Raw genomic sequence first — 20,335 nt, 5'->3', positions numbered from 1 at the left:
CTCACAAATGCACCTGCAAAGTGGTCTCCTAGGTAAGTCTACATTCTATCATGTTGACAATCAGTATGAAATATGACATTAACTTGACATTCAAAAAACATTATTTTAGATCCATAATCTTCCACCTGTTGTCTCCATTGTCTCATGGACATGCCCCAATGCAAAATATATCCAGCCCAAAGAGTACCCATAGTTTTTCACGATTCCAGTGCTGTTTAAATGTGAACTTTCTTCCAAGACTCAATGTAATCTTACTTTGAACCCCCAAATCATTGAAGAACATGCTACATAAATTTCAATAAACAAAGGCACAATATAAATGTTCCCATTCTAGAGAGAGGATTAGGGATTATGAGATCAGAGGAAAATCAAAACCCAGCAGGGCCAACCAGATCTTACAGCTCCATACTACACCTTGGGCCCATGATGGATTTTCTATGTACCAAGGGTTCTGCTGCTTACAGTGCAACCTCTCTCTTGGATAGTTATATTCCATGCTAGCAGCTTTACATTCTAGATGACCCAAGATCTTGGCATCGCCAACATCCTAGGGTCTCCACTGAAAGGCATGCTCCATCTTCAGAGTCTTATGAAATGGCCCACAGGACCTTCTTATAGGGACTCAGACCTTGCTTCATGTTGACAGGCCTCAGCAGCTCTCTGGATCCATGAATAAAGACTCCATGAAATCCTTAATTTTATATCTTTCATATCTATAAAACTGTGACATGTAGAGCATACTGCCACACGTTGTTGCCTGCTGGGGATGGAGCCTATATCCCTTGTAGTCCCATCAGCTCCTGGGTGCTGATCCTAAGAAATCATTTCTCTAAGAAACTGCTTTTGAATAGGAAGGAGCAGGGGACCCTTCCAGGGGCATTCTCTGTTTCAGTTAAGGCTCTCTCATAAGAAATGAATTTGCATTTTCATGAAGCCATTGGTGGCTGTGGGTCTTGCCTTTGGGTACCGTTCCTAATGATCCAATGAAGAGAATGAAGTTTGTTTCCATCTTTACTGATGCTTGTCTGTGATCTCCTTGTCTGTGATGTAAAGTTTGTTCTTACAACCCTCTCCAGCACACTTCCCATTTCTATTCCCTTTCTGCTTTCTCTCACTGCGATCAGCAGTAAGTACATGAAATGGGGCCATGCCATATCTTGAATGCTGTGGCTTTGAAATCTTCTCTGCTAAAGGAATCAGTCCACCAATCCTGTACTCAGCCTTATGGAAGTTCTCGGGACACATGCAGAACGGAACCAGATCCTTGTAAGCACATTATACAAATGGTCCCTAGCCCAGTTCTTGATAAGAGTTGTTTCTCTCGGAAACCTCATAAGCTGGCCCTTCATTATCTGCCTTGAACATCCCATTAAGTCTCAGTTTCTAGTACAAAGTTCTAAACTCTCCCATATCCCTTCTACAAACCAGTTCAAAAGGTCTAAGAACCACGTGGTCATATTTATCACAGCCTGAGCATTGTTTCTTGGTACTAACTTTCTTTCATTTTAATTGTACCATTGCTATGACAATATACATGACAAAAATCTTAGGTAGGGAATATTTTATATTGCTTCATAGTTGCAGGTTACAGTCTATCATGGCAGAGTTCACACTGACAGGAACTTGAGCCAGCAAAGTCTAAGTCATAGAGAGGAAGGCAGACTGGCAGATATGTTGATCACAACTTGTGAAATTCTGATCCAAGGACCTACTAAACTGTGTCTGACTCCTGGCCCAAGGAAGATAGGGTGTAAATAAAGTATATGTTCTTTTGAGATGTTAGGGTAACACAGTGTATAACACAAAAAACTATGTAAGTCATAACTTAAAAAAACAAAAGCAAACTAACAAAGTCCCAGCTACTTCTTCACCAAGCTATCCCTGTTACCCCAACCCCAGCAAGAATCACAAGCCGCATGGCATGAAATTTAAATAACATTATCATTCCAATTTTGTCTTACCCATAATTTTGTATTAATATCATTTTTTGATTTTTTTAAAGAAAACTTTCCATTTTCTCTAATGTTTTATAACTTATTTTGTGTGTGTGTACACATTTGCTTACCTGTGGAGAGGGTGCTACAGTCCACGTGTTGGAGTCAGAAGACAGGTTGTGGGAGTTAGCTCTTTCCTTCTAATATGTATGTTCTCTGCCTCACACTCTCAAGCTCAGGTCATTAAGCTGGGTTAATAAGTACCTTTTCCCACTGAGCCATCTTGCTAGTTCAAATGTTCCATTTTAAAATGTAGCCTGAATACCAGCTCTGCATTTGTAGTTTAATTGGCCACCAAACCATCAGGCTAGAAGCTTCTTTTCAATGTTTTCATGGACAGGGTAAATAAGTCACCCTTCACCTTATCTTCCTGGTTTCCATTGTGAGACTTGATATACAAATCACTTTTATTATTTCTGGGCTTCATGATAACATTTTCTGGAACATCTGGATATAAGAACCTAGGTTTAGAATTTACTCCATATTTATCATTACTTTTCTCCTGTATACTGTGTGCCATAAAGAGTCTGTGTTTTCAATGATAAACAAAGACGTTATAAGGTTAGCCATTAGGTAGCTAAATCTAGACCCAGTAATATTCAGCAACAGATTATTCTAAGTTTATTAGCTACACATTGTATCACTGTCACAGATATTCACTGTATAAAAAGTCACTATAAATTTAGCAGCTTAGAAATAACATCTCCTGATTAATCATGTCTTCCATGGGTCATTATGAATCACAGCTTAGCAGGTTCCCATATCAGACAATCACAAAAACTATTTCTATTTCTTTCTCAGCAAGATATAGGCCAGAGTGCTGCTCACAAAGTAGTGGCCGGGAAGAAAACAGGTATAACCCTCAAGCACTTGTCCTGCGTGAAATAATTTCTCCAGCTACACTTCCCTTTTTAACTTTGTACCATTTTACAAAATAGTCATCATATAGGGACTCTCATCCAACACATGAGCCTCTTGGACATAATAGTGAACATTTTAGAGACATAGAGAACAAAGGGAGCTGCTCTTGCCCTCAGGGCAGTTTGATAAACACTGATCAATTTCCTTCCCTGTATCCCCATGATGTATTCTATTCCCCAGACTAAGGACAGCATCATTGCCCATATACCACCCTGCTCTTGAGTTTTCCCACTGGGTAGGGACCGACCAGAGCATAGGTAAGTAGCTTCAAGGCAGTGCCTAAGGAAAGTGAGTGTTCTTCCCCAGCAGGGAACCTGGGTAAACATTTTATGTCCAGGAATGAATTATTAGACCAACGAAACAGGGGTAACCCAGAATATCCTAAAGACTCAATATAGACAAGAATGGGGTTTACAAAGAAGCCTGAAACACTTGATAATCACTTCCCAGTGTTAAAGTCCCACAGAGACTGATTTGAGCAGCTCCAAAGAGCAAAGCACTGGAGAGAATGAGACACTGAATGAAACAATGCACTCTGTGCCACACGGGTGAAAATGCATTGAGTATCCACACACATTAGAAACAGTGCTGCAAGACAGGAGCAGAGCAGGGTATGGTTCTTAGGAAAAAGAGAGATTCTGGGCCATCACTTTTTCTCTGCACAATGACAACCATACAGTATCCAAAGACACTGCTTTGCTGCCCTGTCTACTTTTTACTATCAGAGTAAAAATTAATATTATAATCATTTTTAAAAATTAAAGTACTTTTGTTTTGATAGTAGGTCCTGGAAAAGCAATAAGACATGGGGTATGGTGTTATGGTTACACACAGAGCTTTGGGAAGCAAAGGTTGGTAACAAAGAGCGCTTTCTTGTCCACACCAGAGTAAAGGTCAGAGGGTATCCAGAGTAGAAAGATAGTATCGCTCCCTCCTACAGCTAGACTATGGTCTCCCCTACAGAAACATGTGTTTCTGTCTGACTGTCTGTCTATATGTATGCACACAAGAGAGAGAATGAGAGACAGAGACAGAGAAAGACAGAAAAAGAGGAAAAGAGAGAGATAGAGACAGACAGAGAGAAAGAGAGAAAGAGAGAAAATGACAGAGAGACAGATACAGAGAGAAACAAAGAGAGAAAGAGAGGAGTAGAAAAAGAGAGAGAGAAAAAGAGAGGGAGAGGGAGAGGGAGAGAGGGAGGAGAGAAGGAAGAAAGAAGAGAGGGACAGAAAGAGAGACAGACTGAGACTGAGTGTGTAGACAGACTGGCTTCAAACTTTGATATTCCTGCCTCAGCCTTCTCAGAGTTAGGATTAAGTTCTTATCAGGACTGACAAAGGACAATGGTACTGAATAAAAAAAATCAAAATTCACTCACATTGTCTCACTCAGGTTGCAGTAATTTAAAAATTTATCACACAAAATAATTATAACAACAATTTTGTTATCATAATTGTTTTGAAGAAGGATAAATGGAAAAATATTCAAATTTTATAGTATCTTGTGACTTTTACAGCAAGAGCCTCCTATAAATGCACTCAAAATTTACTATAATTTTATCAGTGAGTAGAATTGATATTTTTTATTCAGAATATTGCTTATTCATAGAGGACAAAACTGAAAGATAAAAATTTTTGTATTTTCCCTATGGAAGAGTAAAAGAATAAATCACTTAATTAATCATATGAGTTATCATGACAATTACATTATTTTTTGATCAGCAACACATATTTTCCATACAAGTACATAGGAAGATACACAGTTTAGATTAAGAAGTTTCAAATTTAGTAACAATTAAAATTATCTAATTCTAAAATATGAGTTTTTCTTTGTTTTGATATTCATTCAAGATTTAAAAAAAACCACAGAATACTACCAACTGAAGTATCTTAGGGAGAAATGTAATCATCTATGTAATGAAATACCGAATGAAAATTTTACTCAGTTACAGCATCACTCACAAAAGCTCTGTTCTGAGAGATGCAGTTATTAAAGGCCTACAGTAAGTTTCAGAGAATGTCAAGCAGATGAAGGTAACATAGAGGACTTTTCAGCAATGCTTTTGCTAGCAGTTAGACTTCAGTAGCCTTTAGAGACCATTAAGTACCCTTGGCTAATTGGCCAATGGTAAATTAATCCTCTTTTTATTCCAGCAGAACTATTTTAACACCCTTATACTCTGTCAGTGTACTGTCTGAATGACAAAATAATATTGTGCATGAATAATAAGCAGAAAAGTTAAATTAACATTTCATGTTTCACATGCCATACCTGTGTCAGAGAACTTTCTTTTTAAGTCACTGACATTCAACTTTCTTAAACAATCTCATGTTGACATCATTTAGAGGCAAATTTTCCTAATTATTGTTAATTGCCTATCAAGGAAAAACTATTTTCATGAAGTGCAGTTGTCTAGAATTGATAAAATCAGCTGCAGCGTGCACATTAAAGATGAAGCATGACACTACAGTGCTACTCTGTTATAAGGTCATATTAAATATGGTGCACAATTAACCAGGTGCTTTTCTATAGTTCTGGAAACACCAATCTGTCTTCATATATTCAAATTAGATTTTATCATATAAATATGGGTATCTGCATATGTATAACAGGTAGGCTACTCTCAGTAACATTTACAAAGGGAAAAATTAACTCAATGGCTTTACCCTTGGTAATACAGGTACTGAATAATGGCCGATTAAAATGCTTTATGCAAATATATTTGATATGCTTTATGCAAATATATTTTTTCAGAATAAAAATCAATACTATTTTAAACTCAAATTGTGCAAAAAAGTTTACTAACACTTTAAAAATTTGAAAACAGCCCCCACAACATTTGACATTTATTCTTAATTGAGTTGATAGTTTTGATACTACCAAAAATTATGTTTCTGACAATGTTGTATATTTCAAAATAATCAGAATAGCTAAACCAATATCAATGTAAAACTACATCCACTTAACTTCTGACCCCAAAGTATGTGAAAACTAACGGATATAAAAGTGTGATATATGTGATATTTGAAAGTTAATATATGAAATTGCAACAATTAAAATAAGCTTAATTGTGTGTTGCTTTGCTGTTATTTCAAATGCCATATTCAAGCTAATGGGAAATAAAGATACTATATTATATCAGACACTTGGAAACTACCAGAGTGATTTCTCAACGTCCATGTGGTAAGATTCTGAGCTCAGTATCAGCCCTCTTAAACACTTCACAGAGATGGCATGCTTACTACTAACCATGCAGACAAAACTGCTTCCATCAGAATGAAAGAGGTGGGCCATCCATCTATTCCCATGTCTCTCTCACAGCCCTCTCCTACTTCTAGTATGGAGACTTAGCTAATTAAACCAAGTACTCACAGGTACTGTATACCCCTCCATTTGAAAATTCTATTTGTTTTTCACTATTTTGTCAAAAATTTTCCAGTTATTGACATTATTTAGAGGCAAGAACAAAAAATGAAAACTATGCTGCACTTGTGCACATGTGCACACACACACACATACACACACACACACATACACACACACACATACACACACACACACACACACGTTCATTATCAAAAATGCATTTAACAAAAATGCAAGTTGTTCTAGGGTGAAATTAAAACTCTGTTTCAGTACAAGACCACCAGAAATTTCCAAGGGATGCGATATTGACTGAAATAGTGGGCACAGAGAAGATCAAACTCTAGAATGTCCACATAAATCTGATGATTTTCTCATTTTCCTCTAATTAAATTCTGTTTTTCTTTGTTTTTAAAAGCAAAAAATTAAACATTATTGGTTTTCTGTCCCAGTGGGATTATATTACAACAGTACTGATTCCTATTATATTTAATTGCTCAAAAGGCCTTTGTTGCCTTGACCAAGGAAATTAGCGTCTACAGAGATTGTTGTGACTAAATGTCAATGAGTCTAGACAATCACAAATTTCTCATAATACTTAATTTCTACTTAAATCTTAAAAGAATTATGGCAATGGTGTTTAATTTTTTTCTTTCTTTTACTACCATGGGTTGATCACAGTGTCTTAGACATGCTATGTAAAACTCTATCACTAAGGTATAGTCCTGAATCTGTAAACTAATTTAAAATAATAATAATAATAATAATAATAATAATAATTATCATGTATGTGTATGTATATGTGTGCATGTGCACATGTGGTTAAAATTTCAGTTTTCAGAAGTTGGTTCTGTGCTTCCTGAAACTCGAGGTGTCACATGAGGTCAACAGTGGTTTTACTTACTGAGCCATCTCAGCAGGTCTGTTGTCAACAGTGGTACTTATGTAACTTATATTCTACAAGACAACACTTTTCAACAAACATCTGAAATATGGACCTATATTATATGTGAAATATATGGTAAACTGTCATATGCTGTTTAGCCTCACTGAGAGTCTGACTCAGGTAGTAGGAGTGATTTCCCCTCTTCAGACCAAACATATTTATGTCAACTGTCTCACAAAATCCCCTGTCCTGAACCTGGCTCTGTAGAAGGGGGCATCAAGTAGCTAAGGGATTAAAAACATTATGCCCTTAAAAATAGCTAGAAGACAAACTAAAATTGCCAACAGATTACTATTGTTTACCTCGTGACATTTATCTCATGCCTACACCAGCGAAGAGCAGCTGGATCATACCAGTATAGACTACTGTTCTGCCCAGAATACTCTAACAGGACCACAGCATGGCTGTTCAGGAGGGCCCAGTCCTTTCTGCAGGATGGATGTAAGTGCTTGATTTGATGTTACTCTTCTGCTGTTCTTTGTTCTTTTATTTGGAAGCCTCATTCTAGGGGAAATTCGACTCTACCAGGGACTCTCAACAGAACTCCAGCTGTCTGTCTTGGCCGCGAAGTGTTTGGTTTCTACTGGGTGTTTGAAGTACTTGATGTGATGGTGTTTTGCTAGCTATCTGCTGCTTCTCCTGCTAATCACTGTTTGTTTATTTATTTATTTATTTATTTATTTATTTTTCCTTACTATATACTTAATAAACTCATTTAAAACCTAAAGCCCAAACATCATACACTGGAGCATACAGAACATAAATAAACATAATTTATTTAAATTATACTGAATAAGTTCATAGTAATTTAAATTAAATATCACCAGATTGGGAGGATTATAAACATAAAGACCAAAGATAACATTTGTAATTCCAATTTTATATATTTAAGTTAGTGAAAAGCAATACATTTCTTAATATGCTTTCTAACTATGAATAACATCTTGGTACTTGGGATTGAAATATTTTAATGATACTCAATAGTTAACTGTAATATGTCAAGCCTTGAAAATAAGTTATTTGGGTAAAAAGCAGTGAATTTAAAAAATCCTTCAGTTCATTACAAATTAAACAGTAGTGGTGCTTATATTCACATGATGTCAATGGTATGTAACTTTGGTTTATTAAAATTCTCAAGAGACAGAGCTTCATAGCTGCTTTTCTGTTTTCTCTCGGTATGTTCCTTGGGACTTTAAGAGTGTCAGACTTGAACATGTTTTTTAAAAATAATGGAAGTTTTGTTCCTACAAATTGAGGAGTTGGTAAATTTTTTAATTAAAAAGTAACATTTATGAAAATTACCAAAGAAAATAACTTTCATGGCATAAAGTATAAATTTTTACTAGGGAAAAGAAAGCAAGTCAGAGATTTATGAAGTTTTATTGGAGGCTATATTTCTCAAAGTATTACCTCAAAAAATTTCAAGGAGAAGCTATTTTTAGCACAAAAATTTCAGTAACAATAAATTTCCATTATCCTTCATTTTAGTTTTCTATCTTGATTTTTCTATTTATTTTACTTTTTCAAGCATTAAGTGTCTTTGTTCACTCAATGAATTAAGACAAGAAAAGTCTGACTCAGTCAGACCGCACCACACACATACTACAATTTGCACTGTGGTATGTCAGACCATAACACAGTACACCAGTGTGCTCACATCACACCACACAGTCACTATTGTAAATCAGATCTTCAGAAGTTTATTTTGGTTTCGTTGATCAAATATTTTCTCTGATTATCTCCTGAGCAGCTATTCTTAAAAGTGCACACCAGACATGTACTTTGGAAACCTGTTGAGACATACAGACATACAGACATACAGACACACTATTTTCCCTTATGATCCCACATATTTAGATATCTCTCTGGCACCCCCTCTCCTTTGGTACATTACTGATGTCTCACTGATTTTGCTATACTGATATGCTTTTTCTCTCATTTTCCTTATGGCTAAACTAAGTCTCACATAAAAAATAATCTTAGAGTTATATTTTCAAGTAGTGACAACTTTAACCACTTACAATATTCTGTAATTTTTGGTCCCTCCACACACATTTTGTGTTGTCCGTTTTATACATTTTATCCAATTTATACTTGTGGGGCAGAGGCAGGAAACCGCTGTGAGTTCTGAGCCAGACAAGCATCACAGCAAGCTTCATGTCCACGTTTGTCTGGTGACTTCAACAACAGCTCTACCGATTTCTCACTGCTTTGTCACTCTGACATTTTTATGCTTTTCCTATGTTCTGATGGTTTTGCTGCATGCATACAACTTTCACATTTATTAAGCTCAAACACTGCTTCCTTCAAAACCCTTACTGAAGAATGACAACAAAGTGATTGTCCCCTCCATACTTTTTATATAATGTACACACCTGTCTTTGTATGTACACATATGTTCAACTATAGTAACAATATGTATACATGTATATCATAATTTCCTTGTATTGAGATACACATTCACCTTTCATATTATTGTTTTAAATGAGGAATACGAGTCATATTTTATTCCCTATTGAATATCTCATTATTACAATGCTTTAGATGTGTTAGCTACACTGAAGTAATTTGAAATGTAGTATATAGAGAAGCATTCATACATGTACAAACCTACACTCTAGTCATTAAACGTAGGTGTGAAATGCCTAGGAAACAAAGAGGACTGCCAGGATGCAGAGGTGGGAGAAAGAGAAGGCTTGTGTGGTACAGGGTGGGATGTACTCAAAGTACACTATAGCCTTCATGGCAGCCCTCTGCAATAAAATAAAACAGAAACTCCAATTCTAAGATAATAAGCCAAGTTAAATATCACAATCCAGCAGTCAGAAAAATGTTCTAAATTTGTTGCTTCCAGGCAGACTGATATTTTAATGAGACAAATGCATTTGAAAGTATATTGTTACAGTGAAGAAATATCACAGTAAATAAAAGACTTCAGTGCCTGATATTATTTCATCATAAACAGAAAGAGTTTCTAATTTAGTCTGTTTAGTCTGTATTTCCTTTTGTATACTTTCTGCTGTAAGATCAGATGTGAAAACACAATGTGAGAACTATTATCCTAGTACACAGTGTTCTGAGTAATAACAGTGGTGCCTACCAAAGTCTAATATCAGACACAGATATTGTGTTAACAAATATCCTTCGGTTCATGTAGAAGACCAGACATAGGAACACGGCAGGCACGTCCAATTCCACATGGACTCTGGGCTCACATCCTGGATTTCGCACAGTTTACCTTGCGAACATGATCCGAGTGACATTTCACAAATTCCTGGATAAATGTTGCTACACTCTGCCAGGAGAGAGACAGGCTATGGCATGCACAGATCAATAATCGCACCGTGCTTCATCAGCCTCAAAATAAAGCACGCTTCATCTGGCAAAAGCCACGGCCCTAGAGAATCAGACATATATAAACTGAGTAGCCTACAACAATTGTGTACCGCACAATCTACTGGTGTAAAGTAAAGTAAACTTTGGAAATGGGCAGTGAGAGTTATAGAGTTGGTTTTTATGTTTTTATCACTGGAGGCTTGAATGAAGATTAGACAAGGAAAATGAGACAATTCAAAATCCTAAAATTCTGGGCTGGAGGGAGGGGTGGACGATAGCTAATAGTTACCACCTCCAACCTTTTGAATAAAAGGCATGTATCGTCAACAAAATACACATTTAGGAAATACTGACAACCAAAGATATCAAAGTAAATACATGAAAATTTTAATGTAGATTCATGGAGTCTGACACACTTGTAACTATGAGTTTGCTAAACATCTTTTGAGACATGTTGTCTGTATCCTGGATTAACCTAAGAGCCCAGGGCATTTGCTGACTGGGTCATATTCTCACACTTCACTAAAGTCTTTTATTTGAGTTTTGATTAAACTAATTTAAAGTTAATTGGTTAATATAATTGAATAGAAAATTGCACAAATTTAAAAACTCAAATCATAAAAATTAAACTGCTTTATTTAAGTGTGCCATTGCCTCTAAAGTCTGAGAATCAAACATGCAATTACAGACTTTATCTGACTCAGAATAGAGAGATTAAGATTTCTTCAAGAAACTGAGGAAGATAATGATGTTTGTTTGTAAAACATAAACAGCTGCAGATGAATTTGAGCCCCTTAAGCCTGCAGACGGCTTGTGAGTCCTGTGATCGTTCATATAGGCTACAGGTGAGTTCTTGACAGCACTAGCCTGGAGTCAAAATTTGTTTTTCAGGTCACAGTTTAAAAACCATTTCTTTTTGAATTTTTAAGAAATATTATTGTCTTAGGTTCTTTTCAACTGCTGTGACAAGATGTTATAGCTAAGGAAAATCATAAAAGAGAATGTTTAATTCAGAGCCCATTGTTCCAGAGGGTGTGAGTCCGTGCCCACGATCATTGTTGTTGGGCGTGGCAGCAGACAGCAAGGCACTGAAGCAGTAGTTGAGAGCTCACATCTTATGTTTTGCTGATTGCTTTTTTTTTCTGATTATTTTTATCAAAATAATGACTAGAATTATAAATATCTTGATTGGGTCTATTATAATATTCTTATTATTTAAAATATTTTCAAATTTTAAATATATTTTGATCATATTCTTCCCCTCCTCCAGTCTTTAGAGAGCCTCTCCTCCTCTCTACCCATTCATATTTGAGGTTCTCAAAAAACAAACAAACAACAACAATAACAAAAAAGCCAAAACAACAAAACCTCACATACATAAGAAATCAAAATAAAGTCAAACTCTTCATTTAAAAAATGAAATACTACTCAGCTATTGGAAACAAAAGACATCATGAAAATTGCAGGCAAATGAATGGAACTAGAAAACTCATCTTTAGTGATGTCATCTTTAGACCCAAAAACACATGCACTGTATATAATCACAGATAAGTGATATTTGCCATAAAGTACAGGATAGCCAGGTAATAATCCACAGACCCAAAGAAGCTAAGTAACAAGGAGGGCACAGGGGTATTCTTGAATCTCTCTCAGAAGGGGAAAAATAAAATATAGTCACAGGGGTGGATGGAGAGAGAGAACTGGGTGAAAGAGGGATGGAGAAGGGATGGGGACAGGGGGATCAGATGGAAGGAGAGCCTGGAAGAGAGGGCCCCTAGAGAGTGAACTCTAATGATACAGGCAGGGGAGGGGGGCATCTCTAGGACATGTCAGAGATCTGGGATGGAGGAGGTCCCAGAGAGTCTATGAGGGTGACACTAGCTAGAGCTGAGACTCCTAGCAGTGGGGAGATATGGAGTCTTAATTAACTGGCCACCTCCTATGGCCAGTCAGGACTCTCAGTAGATGAATAAGAACACCTACCCACCCACAAAACCTTTGACCCAAAATCTGTCCTGCCTATAAGAAGTACAGGGACAAAAATGTCACAGAGACTGAGAGAATGTCCAACAAATGATTGGCCCAACTTAAGATCTATCCCATAGGCAAGAACCAATCCCTGACACTATTAACAATACTTTGTCATGCTTGCAAACTGGAGCCTAGCATAACTGTCCTTTGAAAGGGTCCATCCTACAGCTGACCAAAACAGATGCAGAGACCCATAGCCAAGTTAGATGGAGCTCAGTAAGTGTTGTGGAAGAGTTGGGGGAAGGATTGAGGAACTCATATGGAACAAGAACTCCACAAGAAAACCTAGAGTCAAGCAATCTGAACTCTTGGGTACTCCCAGAGACTGAGCCACCAACCAAAGAGCATACAAGGGCTAGACCTAGGCTCTCTGCACATATGCAGCAGATGTACAGCTTGGTCTTTATGCAGGTTCACCCCAACAATTAGAGTGGGTTCTTACCCTAAGTATGTTGCCTGACTGTGGATCCTGCTCCCCTTACTGGGCTGTCTTGTCTGGTCTCAATGAGCGAGGATGTACTTAGTCCTGTAGTACTAGGGTGTGTTGGTTCTTCAGGAGGGAACTACCCCTTCTCAGAGGTGAAGGGGAAAGGGGATAGAGGGAGGAGCTCTGTGAGAGGGGTCTAGGAGGAGATGGGGGACTAAAATCCTGCAACTGGGGTGCAAAGTAAACAAATAAATACATTAATGGGAAAATTTTAAAGAACAAAAAGGGAAGAAAAATACCCCCCCAAACCTGACCAAACTATAACCAAATAAAAGCACACTAAAAAAAAGTTGTGTAGGTAGAGTGGGAGAGAACTTAGAACTCTCAGCCCTACATGGTGGCCTCCATTACATGTCTCCCTTTAGAGCTCAGAAAACCCTGTGGAAGAGGAGACAGAAAGAGTGGAACATGGAGAGGGGATAGAGGACATCAGAAAAAAATTTGTCTCTAAGTCAGCATGAGTAATCTCTTATGAACTTACAGAGATTGAAGCAGCATGCACTCGGCCTGCATGGATCTATATCAGGTCCTCTACATATATGTTATATCTTCCAATTTAGTTTTGTTATAAGAATCCTGAATGTGCAAATGAGTGGGCCTCTGACTCTTGTGATTTCTCTTGGGCTCTTTACCATCTGTTAGCTTGTCTTGTTCAACTTCAACATGATAATTTCTATCTATCTATCTATCTATCTATCTATCTATCTATCTATCTATCTATCATCTATCTATCTATCTATCTATCTATCTATCTATCTATATCTATTTACACACACACACACACACAGATATATGAATGGAATGAATGAATGTAAACCTAAAATGACTGGAATGAATTGATGTAAATGTGGCCTCTATGGTAAAAGTTAACAAAAGTTAACAACTGAATTGACACTTATATCTACTGGGAGTGACACTGGTTAAATCAACCACTCCAGGGCAGGCCTCACATTCAAGAGAACTCACATCTTCTATCCACAACATGAGGCAGAGAAAGTTAACTGGAAATGGCATGGGCTTTTCAAACCTCATAGCCAACCCCTAGTGACACAACTCCTCTAACAAGGTCATAACTCCTAATCCTTTCCAAAGAGTTTTACAACTGGGGAACATCACTCAAATATATAAGCCTATTCTCTCTCAAAGTGTCATGATTGTCATACCCTCTTCAGGGACCTAAAATCCTGGAGCTAGTTAGGTGACCACACCTATTTCAGTATCAATATACTGAAATAACTTCCTTTGGAAAATATAAAGTTATTATGCATATCAGGATCCAGAATATTAGAAGCCTAATGACTAGAAAGCTAACCAGAATAACGGAAATGGGCCTGGTAGGGTATGTGACGAACAGTGAATGGAAAGTGCTCTCACTGAGTTGACGAACCTGCACACCCCACCTAACCTCCAATGCTTTCATGGTACTCTCTGTTCATCAACTGGTTTGGCAAACATTTACTGTGCTTCTTAAACATCATCAATGCCTACCGTTCCTTGCTGAAAAAGAAACCAGACAGTAACTCAATCTACATGTTCACTAAAGGTGAGCCATGTCCTCAATTATGCTTAAGTCTGTGAAAGTTATCAAATTCGCCTAATATATGACTTTTTACCCTATGGAGCCTATTAACTATAAAAACAACGCAATTAACTAATATTATACTCAAAACTTTATTAAATACCTAGAAGTCATCTTAGAAAAGTAGAAGGATTTTGGAACTAAGATTAAGAAATAGATTTTGGGCTAGAGAGGTAGGTCATTGGTTCCCAGCACGAATGTCAAATAGCTTATAACTGCTTGTTATTCCAGCTCCAGGGAACTGCATGCCAGTTCTCTGGCCTACATGGGTACCTATATAAACATGGTGTAAATAACACAAGCACATACAAATATGCATATAAAATAATTTTTAAAGAAAAATATCTTGAGTTGTATTAAATGAGAACTATCTATGAACTTATGGACTCTGGTATTTGATTATTATTCGTTTTTATTTTTAATGTTTAATGGTAGTTTTACATATGTATGTATTCCTGTATGCCATATGTGTTCTTGATGACCATGGAGGCCAAAAGAGGACACTGGGTCCCTTGGAATTGTAATTGCTGATGTTTCTGGAGTTACATATGGGTCTTGGGAATTGAACAGGGGTCCTCTGTAAGTAGACCAAGCACTATTAACACTGAGCTGTCTTTCCAGCCCCTGGTATTTGAACTCTCTGTCCCTAGTTTGTGGTACTGTTTCCAGGAGATTATGGTATCTAGGAGATGGAAGTTTGTTGGAGAAGTACATCACTAGAGATGAACTTTGAGAATTTATAGTCTCGCCTCTCTCCTAGTTAACCCGATATGCTTCCAGTGTATAACTGAACATGTGATCTCTCACTCACTGTTCCAGATGCCCACTGTACTGCATGTCTGGAACTTTCTCTGTAACAATGAGCCAAAATAAGTTCTTTCTTCCATAAGTTACTTCTGGCCATAGTATTTTCTTCGGACAATAGAAAAGTCATTAATACGTTGATTCAGGTTGTCATCCTGAAGCTATTACTTTATATCCTAATCTTGGGTAAGTAAATTCTTTAAGACATAACTGCATTGCATACAAAACAATGGATAATGTCTTCTTTACAATGCTTTATAACAAGCCAATAAAAAGAAAAAATAAATGCCTAGAAATTAGGTCCAATTATCATTCAATAAAAGCAATCTGGTGTTTTTTAAAGAGCATAGAGCCTGGAACACTTGCTGCAACTTTCAGGCCCTATGGTGTTGGGTAAGTTATGATCCCTATGTTAGTTTCTCCATTGCTACAGAAGAATAAGATGTGGAGTCTACTTCATTAAATAAATATCTGAAGTAATAAAAAATGTATGCAATGAGATTGTAACAGTACTTAACACTTAGCACATGTAAAAATACTGTTTCTATTAAGAACATACAGTATAAGATTTGAAAGAATAGATCAGCCACATACACTAGCAATAATGGGTGGTTTATAGAAGAAAGGATTCTTGACTATGTCAGAGTTTTCATGTGAGAAAAGATTATAAGCAAAGCAGAGTAAAGGAAATGAAAACTACAGGCAAAGGAATAGGTGCTTTCCAATTGAGAAAAAGGAATCCCATATATTTAGGATAGACTAAAGACAATATGCATATACAAAATAAGAAAGATCTACCAGTTAAAATACATAGAAAGCTAAAATACACAGGAACAGTGAAAGTATTTTGTGATTCTTATAAATATTAACATAAAATACATACTAAAGTGCACTCAAACACATAAGATACTAAAGAACACAAAAGCATAGAAAACAGCCCTGTGTTCAAAGTGTTTATAATATAAAAAGTAAATAGTTCTCATAAGAAACAGATAAGAATCTATGCACCACAAGGAAATAAAATTATTTGCTTTTCTTTTATCCTCCAATAATAAACCCTGGCCAAATGCTAACACAAGCAGCTGGCAGTACCTTGCCAGTGGGTTGAGAACATTGACCAAGAAGATGGGAACACACACATACACACACACACGCACACACACACACAGAATCATTTTCAATACATTCATTACATTTCATAGTCCAAGGCCCAATTCAACTTAATATTTTATCATGAGAAAACTTTTTATTATTTATTAATATTATATCTGTGTTGCATCTAGACACTGACAAAGCTAGTATATATAAAATAAGCAAAATACAAGAGATTAGAACAACACAGTCTACCAATAAGACTCAAGTGATAACTTAAAACATTCAGTTCAACAACAGCACACTCCTCTTGCTTCATTTATGTGAGTTTATGTATATTCATAGAAATGCATAATCTGTATGTTTCAGTGGGAATAAGTTGAGAACAGGACAATTCTAGTACTATGAATACACCCTGTCCAGAACTGTGGAGGCTGAGGAAGGAGGGTAATGGGTTTGAGGCCTGATACAGAGAACTTGTCTCAAAAACAGACTAACAGTCAAAGAAAGAAGAGAATTAACCCAGAGCCAAGAGAAGCACAAAGTAATGCAATATACTCAAAGAAAACAAAGCAGTAAAACACCAAAACAAAAAACTGTCCAAAAACAAAGTCAAAATTAATAGAATGCTAGCAAGATTAAGAAAAAGGGGGAAAAAATAAAATGAGCAGTATCATAGGTAATTACAAATAGAGTAGCCATTAAAGAGTTAACCAAAACACAGGAGCAAGTAGAGTCACCCAAGGTATCTGGAACAAAATGTACCCATTAAATTCACTAAATCAACAGGTTAACGTGGGGAAAATACTGTGATTACCTTAGCAGATAACAAAGAACTCTTTTTTTTTTCTTTTTGAGACAGGGTTTCTCTGTGTAGTTCTGGCTGTTCTGGAACTCACTCTGTAGACCAGGCTGGCCTCGAACTCAGAAATCCGCCTGTCTCTGCCTCCCAAGTGCTGAGATTAAAGGCGTGCACCACCACTGCCCAGAGTAACAAAGAACTCTTAAAGGCATGGTGGCACACAGCTTTAATCTCAGTACTTTGGAGGCTGAGACAGGAGATCTCTGTGAATTCCAGGCATACACAGCGAGACTCTTGTCTCCAAAACAACAAACAAAAACGAATAAACAAACCCTGAAGGATCATAATTAAATGTCCACAGTAAGTTAAGAAAAGAAGGTTGTTTTCTTAATTTGGTATGGTATCTATTTGGAGAATAGCAAAGTATACATCATACTTGGAGGTGGACTTAAGAACAGCAAACTATGTAAAATGCAGTTGCTTTATAAAGCAGAATGTTTATTAATGTTTTACCTTTTAATTTTGTTTGTATCATTTTCCTGTTATAGAAGGCATCAACAACACACTTCATCAAAAATCCACTCAAGATTTATTTCTTTTTGCAAACACAGACATTCATTTCATTAGTAGGCAGGCTTGTTTTCATATAAATGGTAATAATATTTTAATATTAATTCATTTATGGTTGATAATATCCATTTGGTATTAGATTTTTATGCCTATTTTATATGTACATCCCCAGTACTGCAGATAAACTTCTCAGGCAATGGGCCAGCCACAAAAAAATGTAAAAAGTTGATTAGCATTTAGTATACTTCTATGTTTTCAGATTTGATTCATACTGTGATTATATAACTGCCGGTTTTCACAGTGGTGCTTCATGTAAATGTGTAGTACAAAATGGTGTATCATCAATCTAAACAGCAATTCTAAAAACCAAACAATGTCCTAATTGGAAGGCAACCTGAAGAACAACAGTAAGTAAATAGTTAAAATCTTTTTTTATATATATATTAAAGGGTCATGTTTCTATAAGAGCAAAGTCCTTTTATATACAATAAAAGAACACTTCAATTCTTAACACACAATAGCTGTGGGTCTGAGTTGACCTGTTTCAAGGAGTGTTCACTGGCATTGGTCACGTGATGGAATGAAGCTACACAAGGCAGCAAGCAAGATGCCAGAACCTCAGATGCATTAGTATAGATGGTTTGAAGGTTCCTGACTTCACATTCAGGCATATTTTAGTGTCACCATTTTTTTTTAAGATTTATTTATTTTATATATATGATGAGTACACTGTAGCTATCTTCAGACACACCAGAAGAGAACATTGGATCCCATTACAGATGGTTGTGAGGCACAATTTGGTTGCTGGGAATTGAACTCAGAATCTCTGAAACTGCAGTCAGTGCTCTTAACCACTGAGCTGTCTCTCTAGCCCCTTGTATCATCAAATTTATGCATTGTGTGACTCCATGTGGGATCAACAGACATAATTGATGGAACAGATTTTTTTTAAAAAAAAAAAAACTTGTACATATGTCTAATACAAATTGAAACTATAAACCACATGTAAGTGCCAGGCGGTGGTGGCGCACGCCTTTAATCCCAGCACTTGGGAGGCAGAGGCAGGCGGATTTCTGAGTTCAAGAGTTCAAGGCTAGCCTGCTCTACAGAGTGAGTTCCAGGACAGCCAGGACTACACAGAAAAACCCTGTCTTGAAAAAACCAAAAAAAAATAAATAAATAAAAAATAAAAACCACATGTAAAATAAAAAGGCATACATTCAATCTATATTGAACATATCTGTTATAATTCACTCTACCTTTATTGTCTGTCTGCTGGTCTGGAATCGGTGGTCAGATATCTGCTGTTGATGGAGGAGCTTCTCGTTTGCTTCTTTATATTCCTTAGCAGACAACTCTGCTGCTTTCCTGGCATTCTGAAGCAAACTGTTTTGTTGCTGCAAGGATACAATCCGTTCTCGTAATAAAATAGTGTGGCTACTGGATTTCTGGGCAGATATATTTTTGCACCTTTCTCTGTTAACTAAATAAAAATAATATTCCTCATATTTTATGATACCAGCTTACATTTATGAAGACACTGTTAGCATCTCATTACACTCTTACCTCTGGCAGGAAGGGCACTGTGTAAGCTCTTCTGCAGGCTTCCACTCTTCTTCTGTAAAGTAATTTTCTTGGTATTCTTATAATGAGAAATACTCTAAATGTGAAATTTCCAGAAAAGTTGGTTACTATTCAATGACATTTTCAAACAAATTCGCATGTCACTTAGAGTATATTTAAGTAGGTAAAAATCTGTAGACAACAAGATTCTACAATTTATTTCTCAATTAAAGACCTCAGATATAAATCTGAATTTATATTTTAGTATATAGAATAAACTTAATGTTGAACTATCAGATAGAAGACATAGACACAGAATCAACTCAAATAAAGTAGAATTTAACCTAAGGGCAGTTTAAAATAGTAGGAGCAAATGGAGCAACAACAACAAAATATGGAAATTTAATGAGGAAGTCTCTGAGAGTCTGGATGCTTTGCTTCGACGTTTTTCTTTTTCCAATGTAGACATAAGCTACTGCAAAATGAAGTTGAAATAGTGATTATAGTATATTCTTCTGCTTTCATGCTAGGAGAGGAGGCTCGTACTGGGGAGACCAAGCAGGAAGATTACCTCAAGCATTAGACCAGCATGGCTTACATAGAGAGCTCCAAGCTGGCTTGCCCTCAGGGAGCTAAATGGGGTGTCATGTGGAGCATCAGTCATGTGCTCTATTCGGAGCCCATCAAGGTACAGCCAAAGACATCCTATGCTGCTGAAATCTGGTAAACTTTTGTTTTATTATCCTGGGATTAATATTTAAAAGTTAGACAACTGGGTTGTAGCTACAGTTTGGTGAAAGTGGTAGTTACAGGTTTTCAGAAACTGTCAAACAGTTTTCTGGAATGC

General features: G+C 36.6%; 1 protein-coding gene across 2 annotated transcripts in view; it reads right to left on the bottom strand.

The window, feature by feature from the left end:
* The window catches only part of Cntln (centlein), a 265,324-nt gene that overhangs the window by 53,952 nt on the left and 191,037 nt on the right, over positions 1-20,335 (bottom strand). For both annotated transcript variants that reach the window (XM_028753632.1, XM_028753633.1), the window contains exons 17-18: positions 19,492-19,585; positions 19,185-19,408 (exon numbers count right to left, since the gene is read on the bottom strand). In XM_028753632.1, coding sequence (XP_028609465.1) covers positions 19,185-19,408; positions 19,492-19,585 — 318 coding nt within the window. The remainder of the gene's footprint in view (positions 1-19,184; positions 19,409-19,491; positions 19,586-20,335) is intronic.

This window comes from Grammomys surdaster, unplaced genomic scaffold (genome assembly GCF_004785775.1).
Source record: "Grammomys surdaster isolate TR1022 unplaced genomic scaffold, NIH_TR_1.0 125951, whole genome shotgun sequence".
Lineage (NCBI taxonomy): Eukaryota > Metazoa > Chordata > Mammalia > Rodentia > Muridae > Grammomys > Grammomys surdaster.
This window is presented reverse-complemented; position numbering and strand designations above follow the sequence as displayed.